Here is a 20,550-nt window from a genome sequence, read left to right as displayed (position 1 = left end):
ATCTCACTCCCCACATCCACCACTGCTGGCGGCTCACCTCCAACTGCGCAACGCTACGCGCTGTTAACAGCCAACTGCCCAACACTACAATAGCGACTATTCCAACAATGCCACCCAGCCACAGACTGCACACAGCACAGCCAGTGATTTTCATATAGAGCGCTAGGTGGCGGTGGCGTTGCCAGTATAAGAACCTAAACAGCCTACTTACAACTTTAATAGTCGGTGTAGCCGCCAGAACGTTGAATGCAAGCATGTGTTGCACAGGTGCTGGAGTCGGTTTTGGAATGGAGCTACATGCCTGTTCCACTTAGCCAATACAAGGACGGTTAACGCTAGTTGTGGATGACATTAGAGTTGTCGTTCAGTTATAGCCTACATGTGTCCGATTGGAGACATATCTGGTGAACGACCAAGCCAAGGCAATAGGTCGACACTTTGTAGAGCAATTTCGATTACAACAGCGGTATGTGGGCGAACGTTATCCTGTTGGAAAACACCCCCTGGAATGCTGTTTATGAATGGCAGCACAACACTTCAAAGCACCAGATGGACGTACAGAATTGTAGTCAAGGTGTGTGGGATAACCACGAGAGTGCTTCCACTGTCACACGAAATCGCACCCCAGACTATGACTCCAGGTATAGGCTAAGTGTGTCTAGCACGCAGACAAGCCGGTTGCAGGGCCTCAACTGGCTTCCTTCTAAAAAACATACAGCCATCACTGGCAACGAAGCAGAACAGACTTTCATCAGAAAACACAACAGACCTCCACGCCACCCTCGAAAGAGTTGTCGCTTGATGCCACTGAAGTGGCACACGGTGTTGGGTTGGGGTAGTGGAATGCACGCTGTAAGGGGTCTGGCTCGGAGCCGTCCATCAAGTAGCCGATTTTTAACAGTTCGTTGTGTCATTGTGGTGCCAAGTGCTGTTCAGATTGCTGTTACATATGCTGTATGATGCGCCAGAGCCATACGCCAAACTCGACGATCTTCCCTCTCGGTCGTGCATCTTGGCCGTCCGGAGCCCAGTCTCCTTGGGACCGTAAATTCCTGTGACCACAGCTGTCAGCAATAACATACAGTAATTACGTTGCTGCCACGACTTTCTGCACTATCGCAGAAGGAACATCGAGCTTCTCGTAACTCTATTATACGACCTCGTTCAGATTCAGTGACGTGTCGATAACAGCATCTATGTCACCTTAAAGGCATTCTTGACTAAGATCAGCTCACCACGATCAACCTCAAAGGCAATTAACGCTCACGACCGTTACTTCGTGTATTAAAAGCAAACTTGATTTCCGCCCTCATAGTGGCGCTACTAACCCTAACTTACGCGAGTGGCCTGAAATTTGAACAGATATCATCCTTCAGATGTGGAAACACGCTTACCAACTTTCATTTATGTAGCACTGCTCCTTCTTGGTGCTGCGGTTTTTCTTCCATCAGTGTATTGTACCTAAAATAAGTTAATCAAAAATGGTTCAAACAGCTCTGAGCACTGTGGGACTTAACTTCTGAGGTCATCAGTCCCCTAGAACTTGGAACTATTTAAACCTAACAAACCTAAGGACATCAGACACATCCATGCCCGAGGCAGGACTCGAACCTGCGCGGTTCCAGACTGTAGCGCCAAGAATCGCTCGGCCACCTCGGCCGGCCCAATTAGTTAATCTACCAACCAAATATACATCACTGACCACTAAAATTGCTACGCCAAGAAGAAATGCAGATGATAAACGGCTATTCATTGGACAAATATATTATACTAGAACTGACATGTTATTACATTTTCACGCAATTTGGGTGCATAGTACCCAGAACAACCACCTCTGGCCGTAATAACGGCCTTGATACGCCTGGACATTGAGTCAAACAGAGCTTGGATGGTGTGTACAGGTACAACTGCCCATGCAGCTTCAACACGATACCACAGTGTATCAAGAGTAGTGACTGGCGTATTGTGACGAACCAGTTGCTCGGCCACCATTGACCAGACGTTTTCAATTAGTGCGATACCTGGAGAATGTGCTGGCCAGGGCAGCAGTCGAACATTTTCTGTATCCAGAAAGGCCCGTACAGGACCTGCACATGCGGTCGTGCATTATCCTACTGAAATGTAGGGTTTCGCAGGGATCGAATGAAGGGTAGAGCCACGGGTCGTAACACATCTGAAATGTAACGTCCACTGTTCAAAGTGCCGTCAATGCGAACAAAAGGTGACCGGGACGTGTAACCAATGGCACCCCATACCATCACGCCGGGTGATACGCCACGGTTCCAACGTGCGTTCACCGCGATGTCGCTAAACACGGATGCGACCTTCATGATGCTGTAAACAGAACCTGGATTCATCCGAAAAAATGACGTTTTGCTATTCCTGCACCCAGGTTCGTCGTTGAGTAGGCCTACACCATCGCAGGTGCTCCTGTCTGTGATGCAACGTCGAGGGTAACCGCAGCCATGGTCTCCTAGCTGATAGTCCATGCTGCTGGAGACGTCGTCGAACTGTTCATGCAGATGGTTGTTGTCTGGGAAACGTCCTCATCTGTTGACTCAGGAATCGAGACGTGTCTGCACGATCCGTTACAGCCATGCGGATAAGATGCCTGTCATCTCTCGACTGCTAGTGATACGAGGCCGTTGGGATCCAGCACGGCGTTCTGTATTACCCACCTGAACCCACCGATTCCATATTCTGCTAACAGTCATTGGATCTCGACCAACGCGAGCAGCAATGTCGCGATACGATAAACCGCAATCGCGATAGGCTACAATCCGACTTTTATCATAGTCGGAAACGTGATGGTACGCATTTCTCCTCTTTACACGAGGCATCACAATAACGTTGCACCAGGCAACGCCGGTCGACTGCTGTTTGTGTATGAGAAATCAGTTGGAAACTTTCCTCATGTCAGCACGCTGTAGGTGTCTCCACCAGCGCCAACCTTGTGTGAATGCTCTGAAAAGCTAATCATTTGCATATCACCACATCTTCTTCCTGTCAGTTGAATTTCGCGTCTGTAGCACGTCATCTTCGTGGTGTAGCAATTTTAATGGCCAGAAGTGTAGATAATTTATATTAACATAGTGTAATTATATAATGACGCCTAAACTTTATATGTATATATAATGAACTTGCCACCATTTTAGGATCATTCAAAAGGACCTATTTCAATTGTCTCAATGAATCGAAAGTTAGCGTAGTTCAGTGTAGTCTAGTTAATAACATTATTTACTGAAATCTACATCTCTTCGTAAACCAAATATTAACATTTCATCACAGCAGACTAGATAAATGTAGAAATTAATCTGCGCTCTCGACTACTTATTTCTGAGTTTGATAGTCTGTAATCCCGCCGTATGTATCGATGGATCAGTCGAAATAATTACTTCGACATTCGGCAAGACCTTTACGCAGAACGCGCAGTGATACGTCCACCAGTGCCAGATCACGTGCGTAAACATCAGCGGCACGTGTTTTGACCGCCGCGGGCTGACTTTTCCTCATTTGTCCCATGTCGTTGATGTACGCCGTTAGTTGACTGCAATATTATTACAGCTGAGAGTGAGGGCGCTGCAATCGCCTTATCGTGCGTTTTTATCATAACGTTTCACGAGGACGCACTGAACCACTTGACAGTATACGCACCACTGTTGGAATCATTGACAATGTGATGCGTGTCCCTTAAGCGCCAATGCACTTGTTTACCGTGACGTCACTGTGTATTTGCGATAATGGCCGCGCGAAGCCAAGTGCAGCAATACCGTGGTCGGGTAGTACATGTTCCCTGGTGCAATTAATTACGACAAACTTGCGATAGTTTGCTGTTATCTGGGCGTTCATTTGGAATTTGTTGCTACCTGTTGCTGACGTTTGGTTTGCACACAGACATGTCTGTTTCCATAGTGCAGCGCTGTAGTAGCTATTCTCCGTTCGATCGCTTGTTCTGCCTTCCGTGAGAGAACTGGTGGCGTGTGCGTGTTCGAGTACTTTTCAGAGCGAAAACTTAGCGTCCTCCAGCAGCAGTGTTTTGGGTATTCATCAGACCTCCAGAGTAATTTGATGACCAAAAGGTATCCATCTCCAGAAGTCTTTCTTTCTCTTCATTTCAAGAAAGTCAGTGTCATTTACATTCTGTTACTCATTTGTTCTCAATCGGTCTTCAGTAAAACCTGAGTTGTTGACGAAGCAGACGTATAACATACGTGAAATATGATGTTATCCTATCGGAAGACGACAGCTGAACACTAAAGGAGTTCTTTCGGGTGTGCAGCCGAGTTGTTGATTCATTTTTCACGGCGTTTTGGCAAACGACCCTGAAGATGACAATTTGGTTGTTGGCGGAAACATTATGTGGAATACAACGTTCGGCTCAGTAACTCAGAAGCATAGCATTAATCAATCACACCGAAGAAACCTGACAGATCAGCAAACTGAAAACCACCAGCCACTGCCTAGGAAAACAATATTTGCATGGAGTATTGTGAAAAAACAGTAAAGGTAATGATACAAAGTGCTGCCCTGTGGACAGTATAAGAACTACATATTGAACATGGAAGATGAGCCTAAAGCAATTCGACTTTAATTCCCGAAAGAATCCTTTGTTGAAACTTGGTAGCCGATAAAATACGTGCACTGGACAGGGACTCGAATGCGGACTATCCCTAATGACCTCGCTGTCGATGGGCCTTTAAACTTTAATCCTCATCCTTTCCTCCGAATCTGGTACCCTGCCTTTCCCCGGTAACGCTATTACTGCCTGAGCTATCCACACCCAACTGACGACATATCCTCTCTCTTTTAATTCTGCCTTTACCCTGTCTACATACCAAGCAGGATTCGAGTCTCGGACTAAATACAGTAAGTCTGGAAACTTCAAAACAGGTCAAATTTCGCTGCGGAGTGAAAATTTCGTCCTGAGTCGGTCTGTTGTTTCTAACATCGCACTACGGTGAGAAAGAGAATCCACAAGTTTCTCCAGGCGTTTTTCATGTTATTATTTGTGATAACAGGTAAGGTCTGCCATCTAGTGGTACGGCAACTGTGATAACTACTCGTACTATATCAAAAAAAGAAAAGTATGGGCAGCCCTTAGTTTCATAATGCAGCTACTGTTGTTACGTACACCGTCGTTCCAGAAAGTTCCGAGACGTCAGCTCAGTAATTTCGGTGGCAGTTTGAAGTAACAACTGTGAACAACATCAGTGCATTTCGTCAGTCAGTTGTTAGCAATCAATGTTAAGTCCTGAGCGTTGCAAGATCCCCTCGCTTCTAAACTGATACTGTTATTACTCAGCCGCGAGTCCGCAGAGGGTGGTATATGTGACTTACAGTATGACTGGTCAGCATTTCCAACCGGAGTTGCGAGTGTAAGTAGGACCTTCCTTGATCCTCCTTGGTGGGGCGTGTCGTCGGATTTCCTCCTACCTGTGCGCGGTGCAGCTCTCGTAAATGTCGTCCCGTGCAGATTCTTCATTGGCGCATTGGATGTGTCTGTCGGTGGAAGCTAATTATCTGAAATTGCTGTCGATCAACTTTGAGGTATCTATTTACTCGAAATTAACATTCAGAATGCCGTAATATCACTTTTATTCCTATTAGATCAATAATGAAACACTCGCGTCACTAACTACTCGTAACCGAGAGCATGGCTGTCATCGAACAAGACAGGAAGAGCTCTTAACGCCGACTGCCGACTTTGGCGCGCAGTCCGTATCTCGTACTAGTTTCGTCACCGTTCGTGGATTTCCGATCAAGATCGTACTTACTAAGATATACATTTGTTAATGAACGGGTGTGAATTTTAAGGAGGCAAAATTATGATAAATAGTTTTAAACATCCAGAGGCTCTTCCTAGTATTCATATTGTCATAAATGACTTTGATTATTAAACATAAATAAACAAAATCGGTGACTTTGGCGCCAAGATGGCGGTACTTCCCGTCATGTATATTTCCCAGGCTGACTCTTGTTGCTACGGTCCACCGCCGAGCCCCACCCCACTACGCGCGACATATGGTCGCTTCGTCACCTAGCCAGCCAGCGTGGGAAATGCTCTCCGACTCATGGCCGGCTACGGACTACAGCACTTCCTAACTATCGTGAATACATCAATAAGAGACAATAATTTATTAAAATTGGTAAAAATGTCTTCCTCACGTAAGAGGCACCTTACAACGTGCGGCCTAGTGTCACCATTATTGTGTCACAGATCGCAATCTCAAAATTAACTATTTAAGACATACTCCGGAATGTTGTGAAGAAGAAAAAAGTGTCTATCACTTGTTCTCTGACATGCAAAATATGCTAATATACACTCCTGGAAATTGAAATAAGAACACCGTGAATTCATTGTCCCAGGAAGGGGAAACTTTATTGACACATTCCTGGGGTCAGATACATCACATGATCACACTGACAGAACCACAGGCACATAGACACAGGCAACAGAGCATGCACAATGTCGGCACTAGTACAGTGTATATCCACCTTTCGCAGTAATGCAGGCTGCTATTCTCCCATGGAGACGATCGTAGAGATGCTGGATGTAGTCCTGTGGAACGGCTTGCCATGCCATTTCCACCTGGCGCCTCAGTTGGACCAGCGTTCGTGCTGGACGTGCAGACCGCGTGAGACGACGCTTCATCCAGTCCCAAACATGCTCAATGGGGGACAGATCCGGAGATCTTGCTGGCCAGGGTAGTTGACTTACACCTTCTAGAGCACGTTGGGTGGCACGGGATACATGCGGACGTGCATTGTCCTGTTGGAACAGCAAGTTCCCTTGCCGGTCTAGGAATGGTAGAACGATGGGTTCGATGACGGTTTGGATGTACCGTGCACTATTCAGTGTCCCCTCGACGATCACCAGTGGTGTACGGCCAGTGTAGGAGATCGCTCCCCACACCATGATGCCGGGTGTTGGCCCTGTGTGCCTCGGTCGTATGCAGTCCTGATTGTGGCGCTCACCTGCACGGCGCCAAACACGCATACGACCATCATTGGCACCAAGGCAGAAGCGACTCTCATCGCTGAAGACGACACGTCTCCATTCGTCCCTCCATTCAAGCCTGTCGCGACACCACTGGAGGCGGGCTGCACGATGTTGGGGCGTGAGCGGAAGACGGCCTAACGGTGTGCGGGACCGTAGCCCAGCTTCATGGAGACGGTTGCGAATGGTCCTCGCCGATACCCCAAGAGCAACAGTGTCCCTAATTTGCTGGGAAGTGGCGGTGCGGTCCCCTACAGCACTGCGTAGGATCCTACGGTCTTGGCGTGCATCCGTGCGTCGCTGCGGTCCGGTCCCAGGTCGACGGGCACGTGCACCTTCCGCCGACCACTGGCGACAACATCCATGTACTGTGGAGACCTCACGCCCCACGTGTTGAACAATTCGGCGGTACGTCCACCCGGCCTCCCGCATGCCCACTATACGCCCTTGCTCAAAGTCCGTCAACTGCACATACGGTTCACGTCCACGCTGTCGCGGCTTGCTACCAGTGTTACAGACTGCGATGGAGCTCCGTATGCCACGGCAAACTGGCTGACACTGACGGCGGCGGTGCACAAATGCTGCGCAGCTAGCGCCATTCGACGGCCAACACCGCGGTTCCTGGTGTGTCCGCTGTGCCGTGCGTGTGATCATTGCTTGTACAGCCCTCTCGCAGTGTCCGGAGCAAGTATGGTGGGTCTGACACACCGGTGTCAATGTGTTCTTTTTTCCATTTCCAGGAGTGTATATTTTTGATGATATCTAATGCCTAATTTCTAATAACAATCACAAAATTTGCTTCATAATCCGATACGTCGATTTTTGACCCCATTTATAAATGTAACACTTGAGACAGGACAAGTTGTTCTCCAACTATTTTTCGAATATGGAAAGTTATTAAAGATTCCATTACAACCTGTCGCACCTTGAACGAAACTCTAGAAAGTTAACAGGCTGAGCAGATGTTGATGGAGCCTTGTAGGGTGCTAGAATCGTGAGGTATTTTTATGGTTCTTAGGTCATAGAAACGGCATGTTGGGAGTTGAAAGCAATTGGCGGTGAGCCCACCCCTTACTAATTCTTGCCGGACAGGTCCACAACCATACCGGGAAGAGAGGGTAGCCCCTTGCCAAGACAGGTCTCCAGCAGAACAATGCTGAGCTACCTGCTGTGGCACCAGCTGAAGCCTGGGCTGGGGCAATGGTCTGAAGGGCCACATCTGCACATTGGAATCATAAACCAGGCATTGTGTGCAGAGACACGCTTAGTAAAAATTCATAAGTTTTCGTGTTTGCCGATACTGCAAATAGGTCTGTGAACCACTTCCATTGGCCACCTCGGTTGTGTAAGAAACTCCAGCGTGTGAGAAACGTTTAGAGAGAGAATCTTTATTACACCTCATAGCTAAGACTAACAATCTCCAAGGCACAGGCGATTTAGATAAAGATCTTTAAGATTGCATCTGTTCGCTTCTTTCCATTGGAAGTGACATGACTGCAGAGAAAATCATCTTCCCCCTCTGCAAAAGCTTAAAAAAGCCAGTAATCAGCGGTTTCTTTTTTTTCCAGAGTCGCAGGTTTCCTAACTCTTTCCCTGGTTCGACATGAGTTTGTGCTGTCGTGTGAAAGGGGAGATTTAGCGCCTCTAGAGCCCTATGACTGGCTCAAGATGGGGTGAAGGTGGTGTCCTTCGTGCACTTTGAGGGAAAACGGATTTTTTTTCTGAAGAGATGCAAGGCAGTCGGGTGTGAGACTTTGGTGTGGTAAGAGAGCTCTCGTCGATACTCTGGCATGTGTGGTTGGTACTTGGGACCTGTGCTAAGACTGACTTCACTTGCGAGTAGTTCAGACTGCAGAGTCTGTGGTGAAGTTCTCACTATACCGACAGTGTGACCTCAAACGTCTCGGACTGCTCGTTTGCCGAGGGCACACTTACTCTTTTTTGTTTACCAGTCTTGACGTTTGGTATCCTTGTGCGCTCTGTCATATAAGTGAGCCAAATTGGTCCTTGGTATGGCCAATGAATGGTGTGCCACAGACTGAAATCTACGGTGATTTCAAGGCTCTGGTAGAGAGTAAATTGCGATCCGTCTGCCTGATCGCTAGACCGTGAGATTTTTGCATTTCTTTCGTGGCCGCAATCGATGCACAGGTGCAGCATCCACGTCTCATCTCCGCCGCACACATCTCGCCAGCTGCAAGTTACATCGCCGCACGAAGCAAACAAGGTAACGTACTGCCGCTCCGGCATTGGCAGGGCGTACAGATCTCAATCGCCACTTGCTTTCAGCTGCACCTATATATAGAGACTACAGTAGATTTAGTTAATCAAAATCTCCTCAGCGTCAGATCAATTCAGATTGCGTTATCCTTGTACTTAGGGCTAAAAGAAAAAATAAGTGTTGTTAGACCACTAAAATTATCCTAACATTTTTAATCATTTAAATAATCGCCACCAGCGTTACCTTTCACACTGCAACGTAAGTCAATTTTATTTTCTAAGTATTAAGGCAGAAAGTTTTTTATCAACTCTTGCATATCTAAGTATTACATCTTGCTATGAGACCAACTTTGAACTACCAGTTTCACATAACTGTGAAATTACTGACGCCTTATTACTGTAATCTTGCAATCGCAAAATATGGCCGTACTTTAGTTCAGATCTTTGAGACGTACGTGACTAGATTGCTCCACAGGCAATTGACGGATCATGACCAACTCTCTACCCCGTTGTATTACTAAATAGTTTTTAAATATGTATTTCTAGTCACGGTCTAAAATGGGAGATAATGTCGAAAGTCACAACTCTGCCATAACAGATCACTTCCATGAAGCAATCCGATTGGACTCAAAGAAATTCACCGAAAGAGGTGGCACAGTGGTGAGATGGTGGACCCACTTTCAGGAGGACGGGGCTTCAAATCCCCGTCGAGTCACCCAGATTTAGGTTGCCCTTTGATACCCTAAATCGCCTAAAACATTTTCCATCCCCACTCTTCCCTAAATCGAGCTCATGCTCTGTCTCTCAAAATGGCTCAAATGGCTCTGAGCACTACGGGACTCAACTGCTGTGGTCATAAGTCCCCTAGAACTTAAAACTACTTAAACCTAACTAACCTAAGGACAGCACACAACACCCAGCCATCACGAGGCAGAGAAAATCCCTGACCCCGCCGGGAATCGAACCCGGGAACCCGGGCGCGGGAAGCGAGAACGCTACCGCACGACCACGAGATGCGGGCTCTCTGTCTCTAACGACCTCGTCTTCAACGGTATGTAAAATCCTAAACGTCATGATTCGGCCACTCCACTGGAAACAATGGTGCTACCAAACTCCAATTAACGTTCAAGTGACAGCTTGTAACAGCTTTGGCAACCACAGGAAACTGCGTGTCTCAGAATGCGTTTGGGATGAAAGGTGGGAGATAAGATGGTATGAAGGTCACAATGAAATCGAGCATCTCCCAAAATTACCGTACCTCCTGTAGTTTCTGTTTTAAAATAAGCGTCCGAAATTAGAATAAACAGCGACAATTTTAGCAGATCTCAGGGATATACATTTAGTAGGGCCCGGAGAGGGCTTTGGACATTGAGTGAAAGTGAATACGGAGGCTCGACGCTTCTAGGGACGCAGGAGAAGCGGCTACAAACGTGGCGCCAGCCCCACGTGCCATTTGAAGGCACTCGTCCTTCGCGAGGTACGCGAGAAAGGCAGGCCATGGCGCGTACTGCAGGTGTTACGAGTGAGAGAAGTCGTCTCCGACCGGGAGAGGGGTCTCCGGTGGGGAGCGAGTGACTACTTCAGACGAATTCAGTGGTTCTTGACAGCACGTTTGAATGCATGTTAGCTCTCGACAGCACACGACAGAGTTAGGACCTTAAGTGGGTACCTTTCCAGTTACGTTTTGATTTCCCGTGGGCCCTGCATGGAGCCGTGTGGCAGACAGACCGCCTAGTGTGACGTCACAAGTCCGTTGCGGGGCCCCTGTTTCTCGTAGGCCCTGGTCCTGCAGCAGGACTGAGCTGTTGGCAGTTGCCCAACTTGTCTTCCGCGCGTGCGTCGCTCCTGCCCTCTCGAAGGTTCCATTGCTGCCATTGCATCTGTATCAGCATAACACCGTGCCAGCTTCGGCAGTCAGTGATTTTAATTCCTGATGACGATAGCAGCGACAGGTCTCGAAAGTTCTAGTATTTTATTCAGTGTGACCCAGCTTGTAAACCGATAAGATTTTTATTGAAAATTGTATTACACTACTGGCCATTAAAATTGCTACACCACGAAGATGACGTGCTACAGACGCGAAATTTAACCGACAGGAAGAAGATGCTGTGATATGCAAATGATTAGCTTTTCAGAGCATTCACACAAAGTTGGCGCCGGTGGCGACACCTACAACTTGCTGACATGAGAAAAGTTTCCAACCGATTTCTCATACACAAACAGCAGTTGACCGGCGTTGCCTGGTGAAAAGTCGTTGTGATGCCTCGTGTAGGGATGAGAAATGCGTACCATCACGTTTGCGACTTTGATAAAGGTCGGATGTTAGCCTTCATTCGATCCCTCCGAAACCCTGCATTTCAGCAGGATAATGCACGACCGCATGTTGCAGCTCCTGTACGGGCCTTTCTGGATACAGAAAATGTTAGACCGCAATTTTCCTATCACAATTTAAGTACGATAACTGGTTTCGGTTGCTATCTGCAACTATCTTCGGATCGGTCAAAATGTGAGAAGACGGTGAATAGGCATTGGAAAGCATCATTAACTGTAGTCATGTAATAACATGCATTCGTAAATAAAGAAACCAAACTCCTCCCGAACAGGCCACGAAGGCCCAACTGTACCTACAGGCCACCGTCTCATCCTCAGCGCATAGGCGTCACCGGATGCGGATATGGAGGGGCATGTGGTCAGCACACCGCTCTCCCGGCCGTATGTCAGTTTACGAGACCGGATCCCCTACTTCTCAGTCAAGCAGCTCCTCAGTTTTGCCTCACAAGGGCTGAGTGCACCCCACTTGCCAACAGCGCTCGGCAGGCCGGATGGTCACCCATTCAAGTGCTAGCCCAGCCTGACAGCGCTTACCCTCGGTGATCTGACAGGAACCAGTATTGCCACTAGCATTCGTAAATACCAAAAGAGTAACAGTACGTAGTTTAAAAATATCACTGCGAGCAAGCCAGGTTCTAGACCGTAATCTCGCAGGATGAAGGTAATGCAGAAAAATGTCCAGTTACATGAGTAAAAGCTGGATCACTAATGGTGATGTTTTTAAACTACGTACTGTTATTGTTTTGATATGTACGAACACATGTCATTGCACGACTACAGCTAATGATGCTTTCCAACGCTTATTCACCGCCTTTTTACATTTTGAACTATCTGACAGTGGTTGCGAATACGGACCGAAACTACGTATCGTACTTTGTCATAGGAAAACTTCGATCTTCGCATTAAATCATTTTTACTTTAAAATTTTGTATTTAATAAAGTGTACTGAGATCACCGTCTCCTCCCTTACAATGTCAGGCTTCACTAATATTAGACTTCCCCGACCGATGCATCGCTGATTACACGTTCGTACAAGGGCTCTTCGATAAAGAATGATCATAATTCTTTTACAGCCATAATTTCTCGCACTACACTTTAATCATATGATATTCTGCTAGCTCAATGTGTAAACAACACGCTGTGCAAGTTTTAGTGGTGGCACTCCTGGTTCTCGCATGTGAGAGATGGACAAGCTGAGACATGCTCAGTATCGCCTACGGCAACAAAGGAAGTGACGCGTAAAGGACAAGAGGCGGCTTTGAAATTCTGATTTCCTGACAAGAGCTCTTCATCTGAGGGCTCTGAAAAGCTGCAGGAGGCCTACAGAACTGCTCGAAGATGATTCAAGTTGTTTGAAGAGGACAGACAATCAGTTTCAAATGAGGGTGAACCGGCGCTACTGTTACCACTCATATGAAAGTAAACATCAAGACCACTGCTGTCACTATGAGAGAGGATCGACGGGGTTAACCTAACGAACAGTTTCTGTAATACTGAAAATTTCATTGGTTGCCAGCCACACCCATGAGACGTGCTTGTGAGCGTTGGGTTCCAAGACTGCTGATTGCCGTACAAAAGGACATTCGCGTGCAGGTGATGTTCCTGGAATGCTTTATCATCATGTTGTATCTGCACACACATCAGTAACTGGAAAATACTTGCAGGGATGCCCTAGAAACCTTGTAGGTCAATATCAGTGCCAAAAGACAACATATCCCTAAAACAGGCTGGATGCACGTACAGTTGCATATTGCAAATGTTGTTACTGAATATCTTCCAAAAATCAATGTGAAGTGCATATCTCACCCTCTTTATTGCCCGGGTTTATCTGTGTGTGACTTCTGTTTCCTATTCTGAAGGAACATGGTACGAGAGTAATCCCAAAAGTAAGGTCTCCTATTTTTTTTTTGATAAGTACATAGACCTGTTTATTTCTACAGTGGTTTACATCTGTTTACAGCTTGAACATCTAGCTATTTTTCGACATAATAACCGTTTCTGTCGATGCATTTTTGTAGATGCTGTGGCAGTTTTTGTATGCCCATGTCATACCAGCTCACCGCCATGCTGTTCAGAAAGTTATGAACCTCTTCTTTCACATCGTCGTCGGAGCAGAATCGCTGGGACCACAGTTAACGCTGACAGGTACTGTGAGACTCTGACAAAACTCAAACGGGCAATTCAGACCCGGAGAGGAGGAATGTTGAGCAAGGGCGTACACATTCTCCATGAAGACGGTCGCCCACACATCGCTCGGCAAACCGTTGCTCTCCTGCAACAGTTTCAGTGGAACATAATCACCCACCCACGCTATAGTCCTGACTTGGCGCCCAGTGACTATCACCTGTTCCCTGGGTTAAATGAACATTTGGCCGGAAAGCGATTCAGCTTCGACGACGAGGTGAAAGAAGAGGTTCATAACTTTCTGAACAGCATGGCGGCGAGCTGGTATGACATGGGCATACAAAAACTGCCACAGCGTCTACAAAAATGCATCGACAGAAATGGTGATTATGTCGAAAAATAGCTGAATGTTCAAGCTGTAAACAGATGTAAACCATTGTAGAAATAACGAGGTCTATGCACTTATAAAAACATAGGAGACCTTACTTTTGGGATTACCCTCGTATTTCCTATCACCAGAAGCAGTAGTTAAGATTGCAGAGGAGATTCTGAAGAACCTTTCAAAAAATGTGTTCCAGCATGTCTTTGCAGGCTGGCAGAAAGGCTGGGACAACTGCATCGCATCCAAAGGAGACTGGTTTGAGAAGGACCAACAAATTTATGGGTATGAGTAAAAGTATGTTGTCAAAACAACTATGATCGTTCTTAACTGAGCAGCCCTCGTACGCAGTACTGTCATACAAGATGTTAAAGAGGTGTTGCCTCATCGTGCATAATCCATGTCTATTTTCTTCCTTCATGCGAAATGTTGTCCACTAGTGAAGTTAGAAATCGGCGAGAAACAGTATGCACCTATTAACTTCTTGGAGAAATATATAGCCCTAAAAGTCATTCAGCTACGATTGCTGCCCACACATCGATCGCTCAAGGATTTGCATCTTCCCAGACAAAATACAACAAATGAGCAATGAACAGGAAGGCAGCGTGCATTAATGAGTACTGAGCACTTACTGTTTTCAGCACAAATGAAAATAGCTCATATCTTAATACGTATTTACTTCCAAGGATATATTTAAAGCACTCTCCCTTTGTAGTTGTGAGCAGTACTCATACTAGTAAAAACAGAATTTTCAAAACTTCCTGTTCTTTAGACATAAGTTTCAAATTCGGCTGTGTTATATGGTTTAGTTGTAACAGTTATTGTGGATGGATTATGGAATTACACTGTGTTGTACGAGGGTCACCCAGAAAGTAATGTACCGCATTTTTTCTTCAACAAATCTCTATTGAACATAACGAGAATTACACTCACGAAAGAATGGTGTTTTATCTACACACCTTATTTTTCCATGTAATCTCCATCCCGCTCTGAGGCCCTCCTCCAGCGCGAAACAAGGGCGAGGATGACCTGTCGGTACAAATCCTTGTCCTGGTGGCAGAGCCAGTGCTTCACTGTGTGAATCACCTCCTCCTCGTCCTCAAATTGTCTGCTAACTGCCGAGTCGTAATGCGTCTGTCCTCGCGAATGATATCATCAGCTAGCTGCAACATGTCAGGTGCGACCCGATCGCTGCAAATGGTGGAGCTCCGCCGAACCTCCTTCTGATGATCGTTTCCCTACGCGCTCAGCGACTAACTACTTCTGTTGACAGCAAATGCTCCATAGACTTTGCACAGGCGTTTGTGAATATTCTTCACAGTTTCCTTCTCTGCAGTGAGAAATTCAATGATGGAAAGTTCCTTGTAACTTACATCACCTACAGACGCCATTTTGAAACTGTCCTGCAGCTACGCTGTCTATTGGAAGTGGCAGAAACTTGGCGTGCTCACTCAGGAGACTTCAAATAATACACACGTAACGCTTCGCATTTCTAGCATTGTTTTCAGCTGAGAAAAAATGCGGTGCATTACTGTTGTGTAAATAGTTCCGCGTAGTCAGCGCGTACACAACTTTCCCACTAGAGCGCGCCCCGCTAAGCACAAAAGCGCAGGCGCAGCACTTGTCCATCTCCGCACTACGAGATGGCGCTGCCATAGAGACGGACCAAATTCTGCTTCCGCCGATCCGTGTATTAATATGTAACGCAGCCAATGAGATTGCTGCTAACATAGAACCTTTTCTCCTCGCGGATCACACTCGCGCAGTGATACATGAACGCGCGAGGTATTATAAGGAGTGCACAGACCTCCGATTAGTCAGTCTGCATTAGTCTGTACCAGTCTATAGTCAAGTTCCAGTCTGCACCTAATAAGATTACCATATTCCTGTACATAGCCACGAAGATAAATGTATAGACACTGTTGTCAAGTATCAGAGATATATGTGAGAATAAGATTAACGTACCAATACCAAAGGAACTTCAGACTGTCAATTGTAAATAGCATCCAGAACCAAGTTAAGTAATTTTTACGCTTGTTATTATTTTAATAAATGTGTGTGAAAATTAATCAAGTTCTGTTTAAAGTTGGTCACCGTAAATCTGCTACTGTAAGCGTGCAAGTGGCATTTCTATCGTCTAACCTAACGGCAGAAGATAAACACGCCACGATAAGACCACGAGACATACTGCTGACACTCTCCTACTTCGTTAGAGCGACAAGTCAAATAATCTGATGGTGTGTGTACTGAAGGTCTTACAGTACGCACACCACAATTACTTTCTGGGCAACCCTCGTATTTTCCACATCGTGGAACGATCACATAAGTAATGTTATGGGCAGAGCCAACCAAAGACTACGATTCATTGGCAGAACACTTAGAAGGTTCAACAGGTCTGCTTACACCACATTTGTCTGCCCTATTCTGGAGTATTGCTGTGTGGTGTGGGATCCGCATCAGATTGGACTGACGGATGACATCGAAAGCACAAAGAAGGACAGGTCGTTATGTATTACTGCGAAGTAGGGGAGATAGTGCCACAGACATGATACGTGAATTGGAGTGGCTATCATTAAAACAAAGGCGTTTTTCGTTACGACGGGATATCCTCATGAAATTTCAATCACCAATTTTCTCCTCCGATTGCGAAAACATTCCGTTGGCACTCACTTACATAGGGAAAAATGATCACCACGATAAAATAAGGGAAATCACAGCTCGTACAGAAAAATTTAAGTGCTTATTTTTCCCGCGCGCCGTTCGAGAGTGGTACGGTAGAGAGAAAGCTTGAAGGTGGTTCATTGAACCCTCTGCCAGGCACTTTATTGTGAATAGCAGAGTAATCACGTAGATGTAGACATAGGTTTTGTCAGCTCTTTCATTTATCAGTATTTATTTATGGTTTTCTCTTTTTCCCTTCACATAAGTAGTCAACTGTACATTAAGCAACAGACTGATTGGAAGATGTTGTGGGTGATGGAAACGAGACGTACAGTGACGAGATATTTTTCACTTTTTGCACAGAAATATAGATGATCTTGTGATGGAAATGAGCAAAGGTTTCTGTGTTGTTACAGGAGAGCCTGATGCGCGTGCGGCCAGCCTCCAGGGCCTTCCAGCGGTCTGGCAGCTTCATCTCCTTCCGCAGGAGCAGCCTCGGCTTTGACAAGATGAAGGTATGCCTATATGCAGAGGCTGTTCATACATCACGCACTGGCCGCCCGGATGGTTGGCCTGTAGTAGTAGAATAAGTATATATTTATATGAATGGAAATGAACAAGAATGACAAAATGAAACGCTACACCGTGAATACACTAGAGTCCAGACGTAACTAAGAATTAGAGTTTGATTTCATGTATATAGACTGAAGTCTGTGTTTGTACCAAGGCCAGGAATCGAACAAGGGCCTCCTACTGATTAGGCAGGTGTGCTAGCCACAAAGCCACCTTGCTATAGCGGTTTGCACAACTGCGTGGATTACTCTGGCATGCCTCCCTCCTTGATCCAAATTCTCACTACTACTCCAGTCTACTTTAAACTCCCCCATACACACGAAGGATCTGGGACAGTGTTCTTCTGAGTGTGCAGTTCCTGCAGGACACCCTTCGACCATTCATTTGCACTTTTGCAACATTAGATATTTGGTCGTAACATGTACGTTACTCATACCTGATTATCAAGCGCGTATTAACTAACTCTGCACTGCAGTCATTATGTCTTTGTCTCATTAGCAGTCTCAGATAATGCTTAAACTACATTAGCAGAACAATTTGTCATGATTTACCTTAGCCCATACGACGAGAAAGTAGTTTTACAAGTTGACAGCGCGCAAACCGAAATCACCTCATATTACGTACTCGTGGTTACGGCTCCTCGCTGAATTTCCTTAAGACTTTCAGCAAGTTCTTCACCTGTTGATACTGGCCGTATGCACAGGATTTTGTAATAAACTTTTAGTCCTCGTTGAACTGTTAGCTACATGTTATTGGAACTCTTATTCGATGTCCAAGTTATTCAAAAAAACTGAAATGTTTTATATAAATTGTAGCAAATGTAACATTTACTTTGCCCTGTTGCCTCTAACTGGCACAGATCTCACCCCAAACAAAGGAATGCAGTACTATTTACGGGATGTTTCATTGTTCCCACCATATATAACGACCGTCACAAACAAATTATTTCAGTTTAACAAAAATATTTTATTAACCTCCTTAGGTTTAATCAATACGGTGCTTGCTGTTAAGCTAGTTGTATCTTACTTGGAAGACTGAACGCTATTAGTGACGGTGGTACAGGGAGTTATTTTTTCCTACCTAGTGAGTAGGTAAACTAATGTATGGTAATAAGTCTACAAACATACGATACCAGAGCAGCTATTTTTGTATGTGTAGTGGACCCTATGTCAGTCGCTGAGGAATTTGTTGATGTTGGTTATGTCAACGTTTATGATTTCTTTCTTGTATCATACAAATCATTTTTAAGAGTGGGCACCGGCAAAGAAGTAGGCATGACAAAACTGATAGGAAACTACCATAAAACTAATTTTATGAGTACAGACACTGAATATTTAAGTAATTTTTTGTATTTTTGCAAAAGATTCTCGTGCCGCTTATCACTATGTGATCCAGTGATTCATGCAACCATAGTTGCCCAGTTACTGGCGTCTGTTACCCAAATAATAACTAGAATATTAAATAAATAATTAGTACAGTGAATAGCATGAAGACAATAAAAAAACCTTGTTCAAGTTACACTTGTACAGATTTGTAAATTGATAGATTTTCGTATCGAAGTGTTAATGTACCTGCTTGAGCCCTTTGTTGCCGTAAAATTACATTGCAGTGAACAATCCGCTTGCTCGATAAGTACAACAGTGAGTCTCTTCAAGATCAGTGGTGAATGTTTCAACTACAATGCTATTCGCAGTCTGTGATATACCACAAATAATCCACAGAGAATCGTGAATTGTAACATTCACGGCACACTTATGCATAAATTTTTCCCAGTTACATACAAAATATTTTATTTACCTTGTGCTAGTCGTATTTCTTCATTGCAAGCTTGTTTCGGGTAGTATGCCATCGTCAGTTGAACGTCTAAGTGGAGTGACCTTCATAGCAGCGCATCTTGGAGCGGATACTGTATATGTCTGGTGACAAGTTGTATAAATCACAGATAATGTGGCATTTCTCCCTCCTTTGCCGGCCGCGGTGGTCTAGCGGTTCTAGGCGCTCAGCCAGGAACCGCGCGACTGCTACGGTCGCAGGTTCGAATCCTGCCTCGGGCATGGATGTGTGTGTTGTCCTTAAGTTAGTTAGGTTTAAGTAGTTCTCAGTTCTAGGGGACTTATGACCACAGATGTTGAGTCCCATAGTGCTCAGAGCCACTCCCTCCTTTGATGCATTATGTTTACAGAGTATTACTGAGTGAGTTTGCTTTAATCGTCACCAGTTTTGAAGAGTAAATATTCACTATATGTCTCAGTGCGTCCGTCCTTTGAGTAATGTCTGCACAACTCCAGTACTGCCCTTTTCTATATATATACATAATCATCAGCCAGTCCGATCACTTGATGATTTCGATCACTTGGTGACGTCGCCTTTTTGAGTCGGCTGACAGCATAGGGTCTCTGCAGGTTCTTCCATTCCTGCCGGTCTTGAGCTTCCCGTTGCCACTTCAATATCTTTCATAAGTCACTGTACCATCTCTCCGGTCGTCTTCCCTTTCGCCTTTTTTGGTAAATTCGACTCTAATCTAACATTTGTTTTGGCCACCTGCCATCTTTCCTTCGAACGACGTGACCAGCCCACGATCATTTCAAGGGCATTCACTCTTTCCACTTTGTCACTGACCTTTGCTGTCTGTTTGATATCAACTGCTTTCATTCTTTCTTTGTGTAGCTCAACATTGATCTTTCCATTCCTCTTCTGGCTGCTGTTAGTCTACTAACAATTAATTCAATCAATGTCCACGTCTCTCAGCCATAAGTTAATACTGACAGTATACATTGATGAAAAACTGTTTTCTACAGCTCTGCGGACATCTTAGACTTCAGAATTGATGAGTATCTTCCAAGTTTTTGGTCTCCTTTCGTATTTAGCAGCTGACCCAGATTGGCATATTCTGTGCACCCTTTTCACTTGCGTACTTCCAGCAGATATACAGGGTGATTCAAAAAGAATACCACAACTTTAGGAATTTAAAACTCTGCAACGACAAAAGGCAGAGCTAACCACTATCTGTCGGCGAATTAAGGGAGCTATAAAGTTTCATTTAGTTGTACATTTGTTCGCTTGAGGCGCTGTTGACTAGGCGTCAGCGTTAGTTGATGCTAAGATGGCGACCGCTCAACAGAAAGCTTTTTGTGTTATTGAGTACGGCAGAAGTGAATCGACGACAGTTGTTCAGCGTGCATTTCGAACGAAGTATGGTGTTAAACCTCCTGATAGGTGGTGTATTAAACGTTGGTATAAACAGTTTACAGAGAATGGGTGTTTG

General features: G+C 45.3%; 1 protein-coding gene across 1 annotated transcript in view; it reads left to right on the top strand.

Moving 5' to 3' along the window:
* Positions 1-20,550, top strand: part of LOC124620136 (skin secretory protein xP2-like) — a 174,210-nt gene that overhangs the window by 137,775 nt on the left and 15,885 nt on the right. Inside the window, exon 3 of the mRNA XM_047146807.1 lies at positions 17,129-17,227. Within this exon, the coding sequence (XP_047002763.1) occupies positions 17,129-17,227 (99 nt within the window). The remainder of the gene's footprint in view (positions 1-17,128; positions 17,228-20,550) is intronic.

The sequence above is a fragment of the Schistocerca americana genome, chromosome 6 (assembly GCF_021461395.2).
Source record: "Schistocerca americana isolate TAMUIC-IGC-003095 chromosome 6, iqSchAmer2.1, whole genome shotgun sequence".
Classification (NCBI taxonomy): domain Eukaryota; kingdom Metazoa; phylum Arthropoda; class Insecta; order Orthoptera; family Acrididae; genus Schistocerca; species Schistocerca americana.
This window is presented reverse-complemented; position numbering and strand designations above follow the sequence as displayed.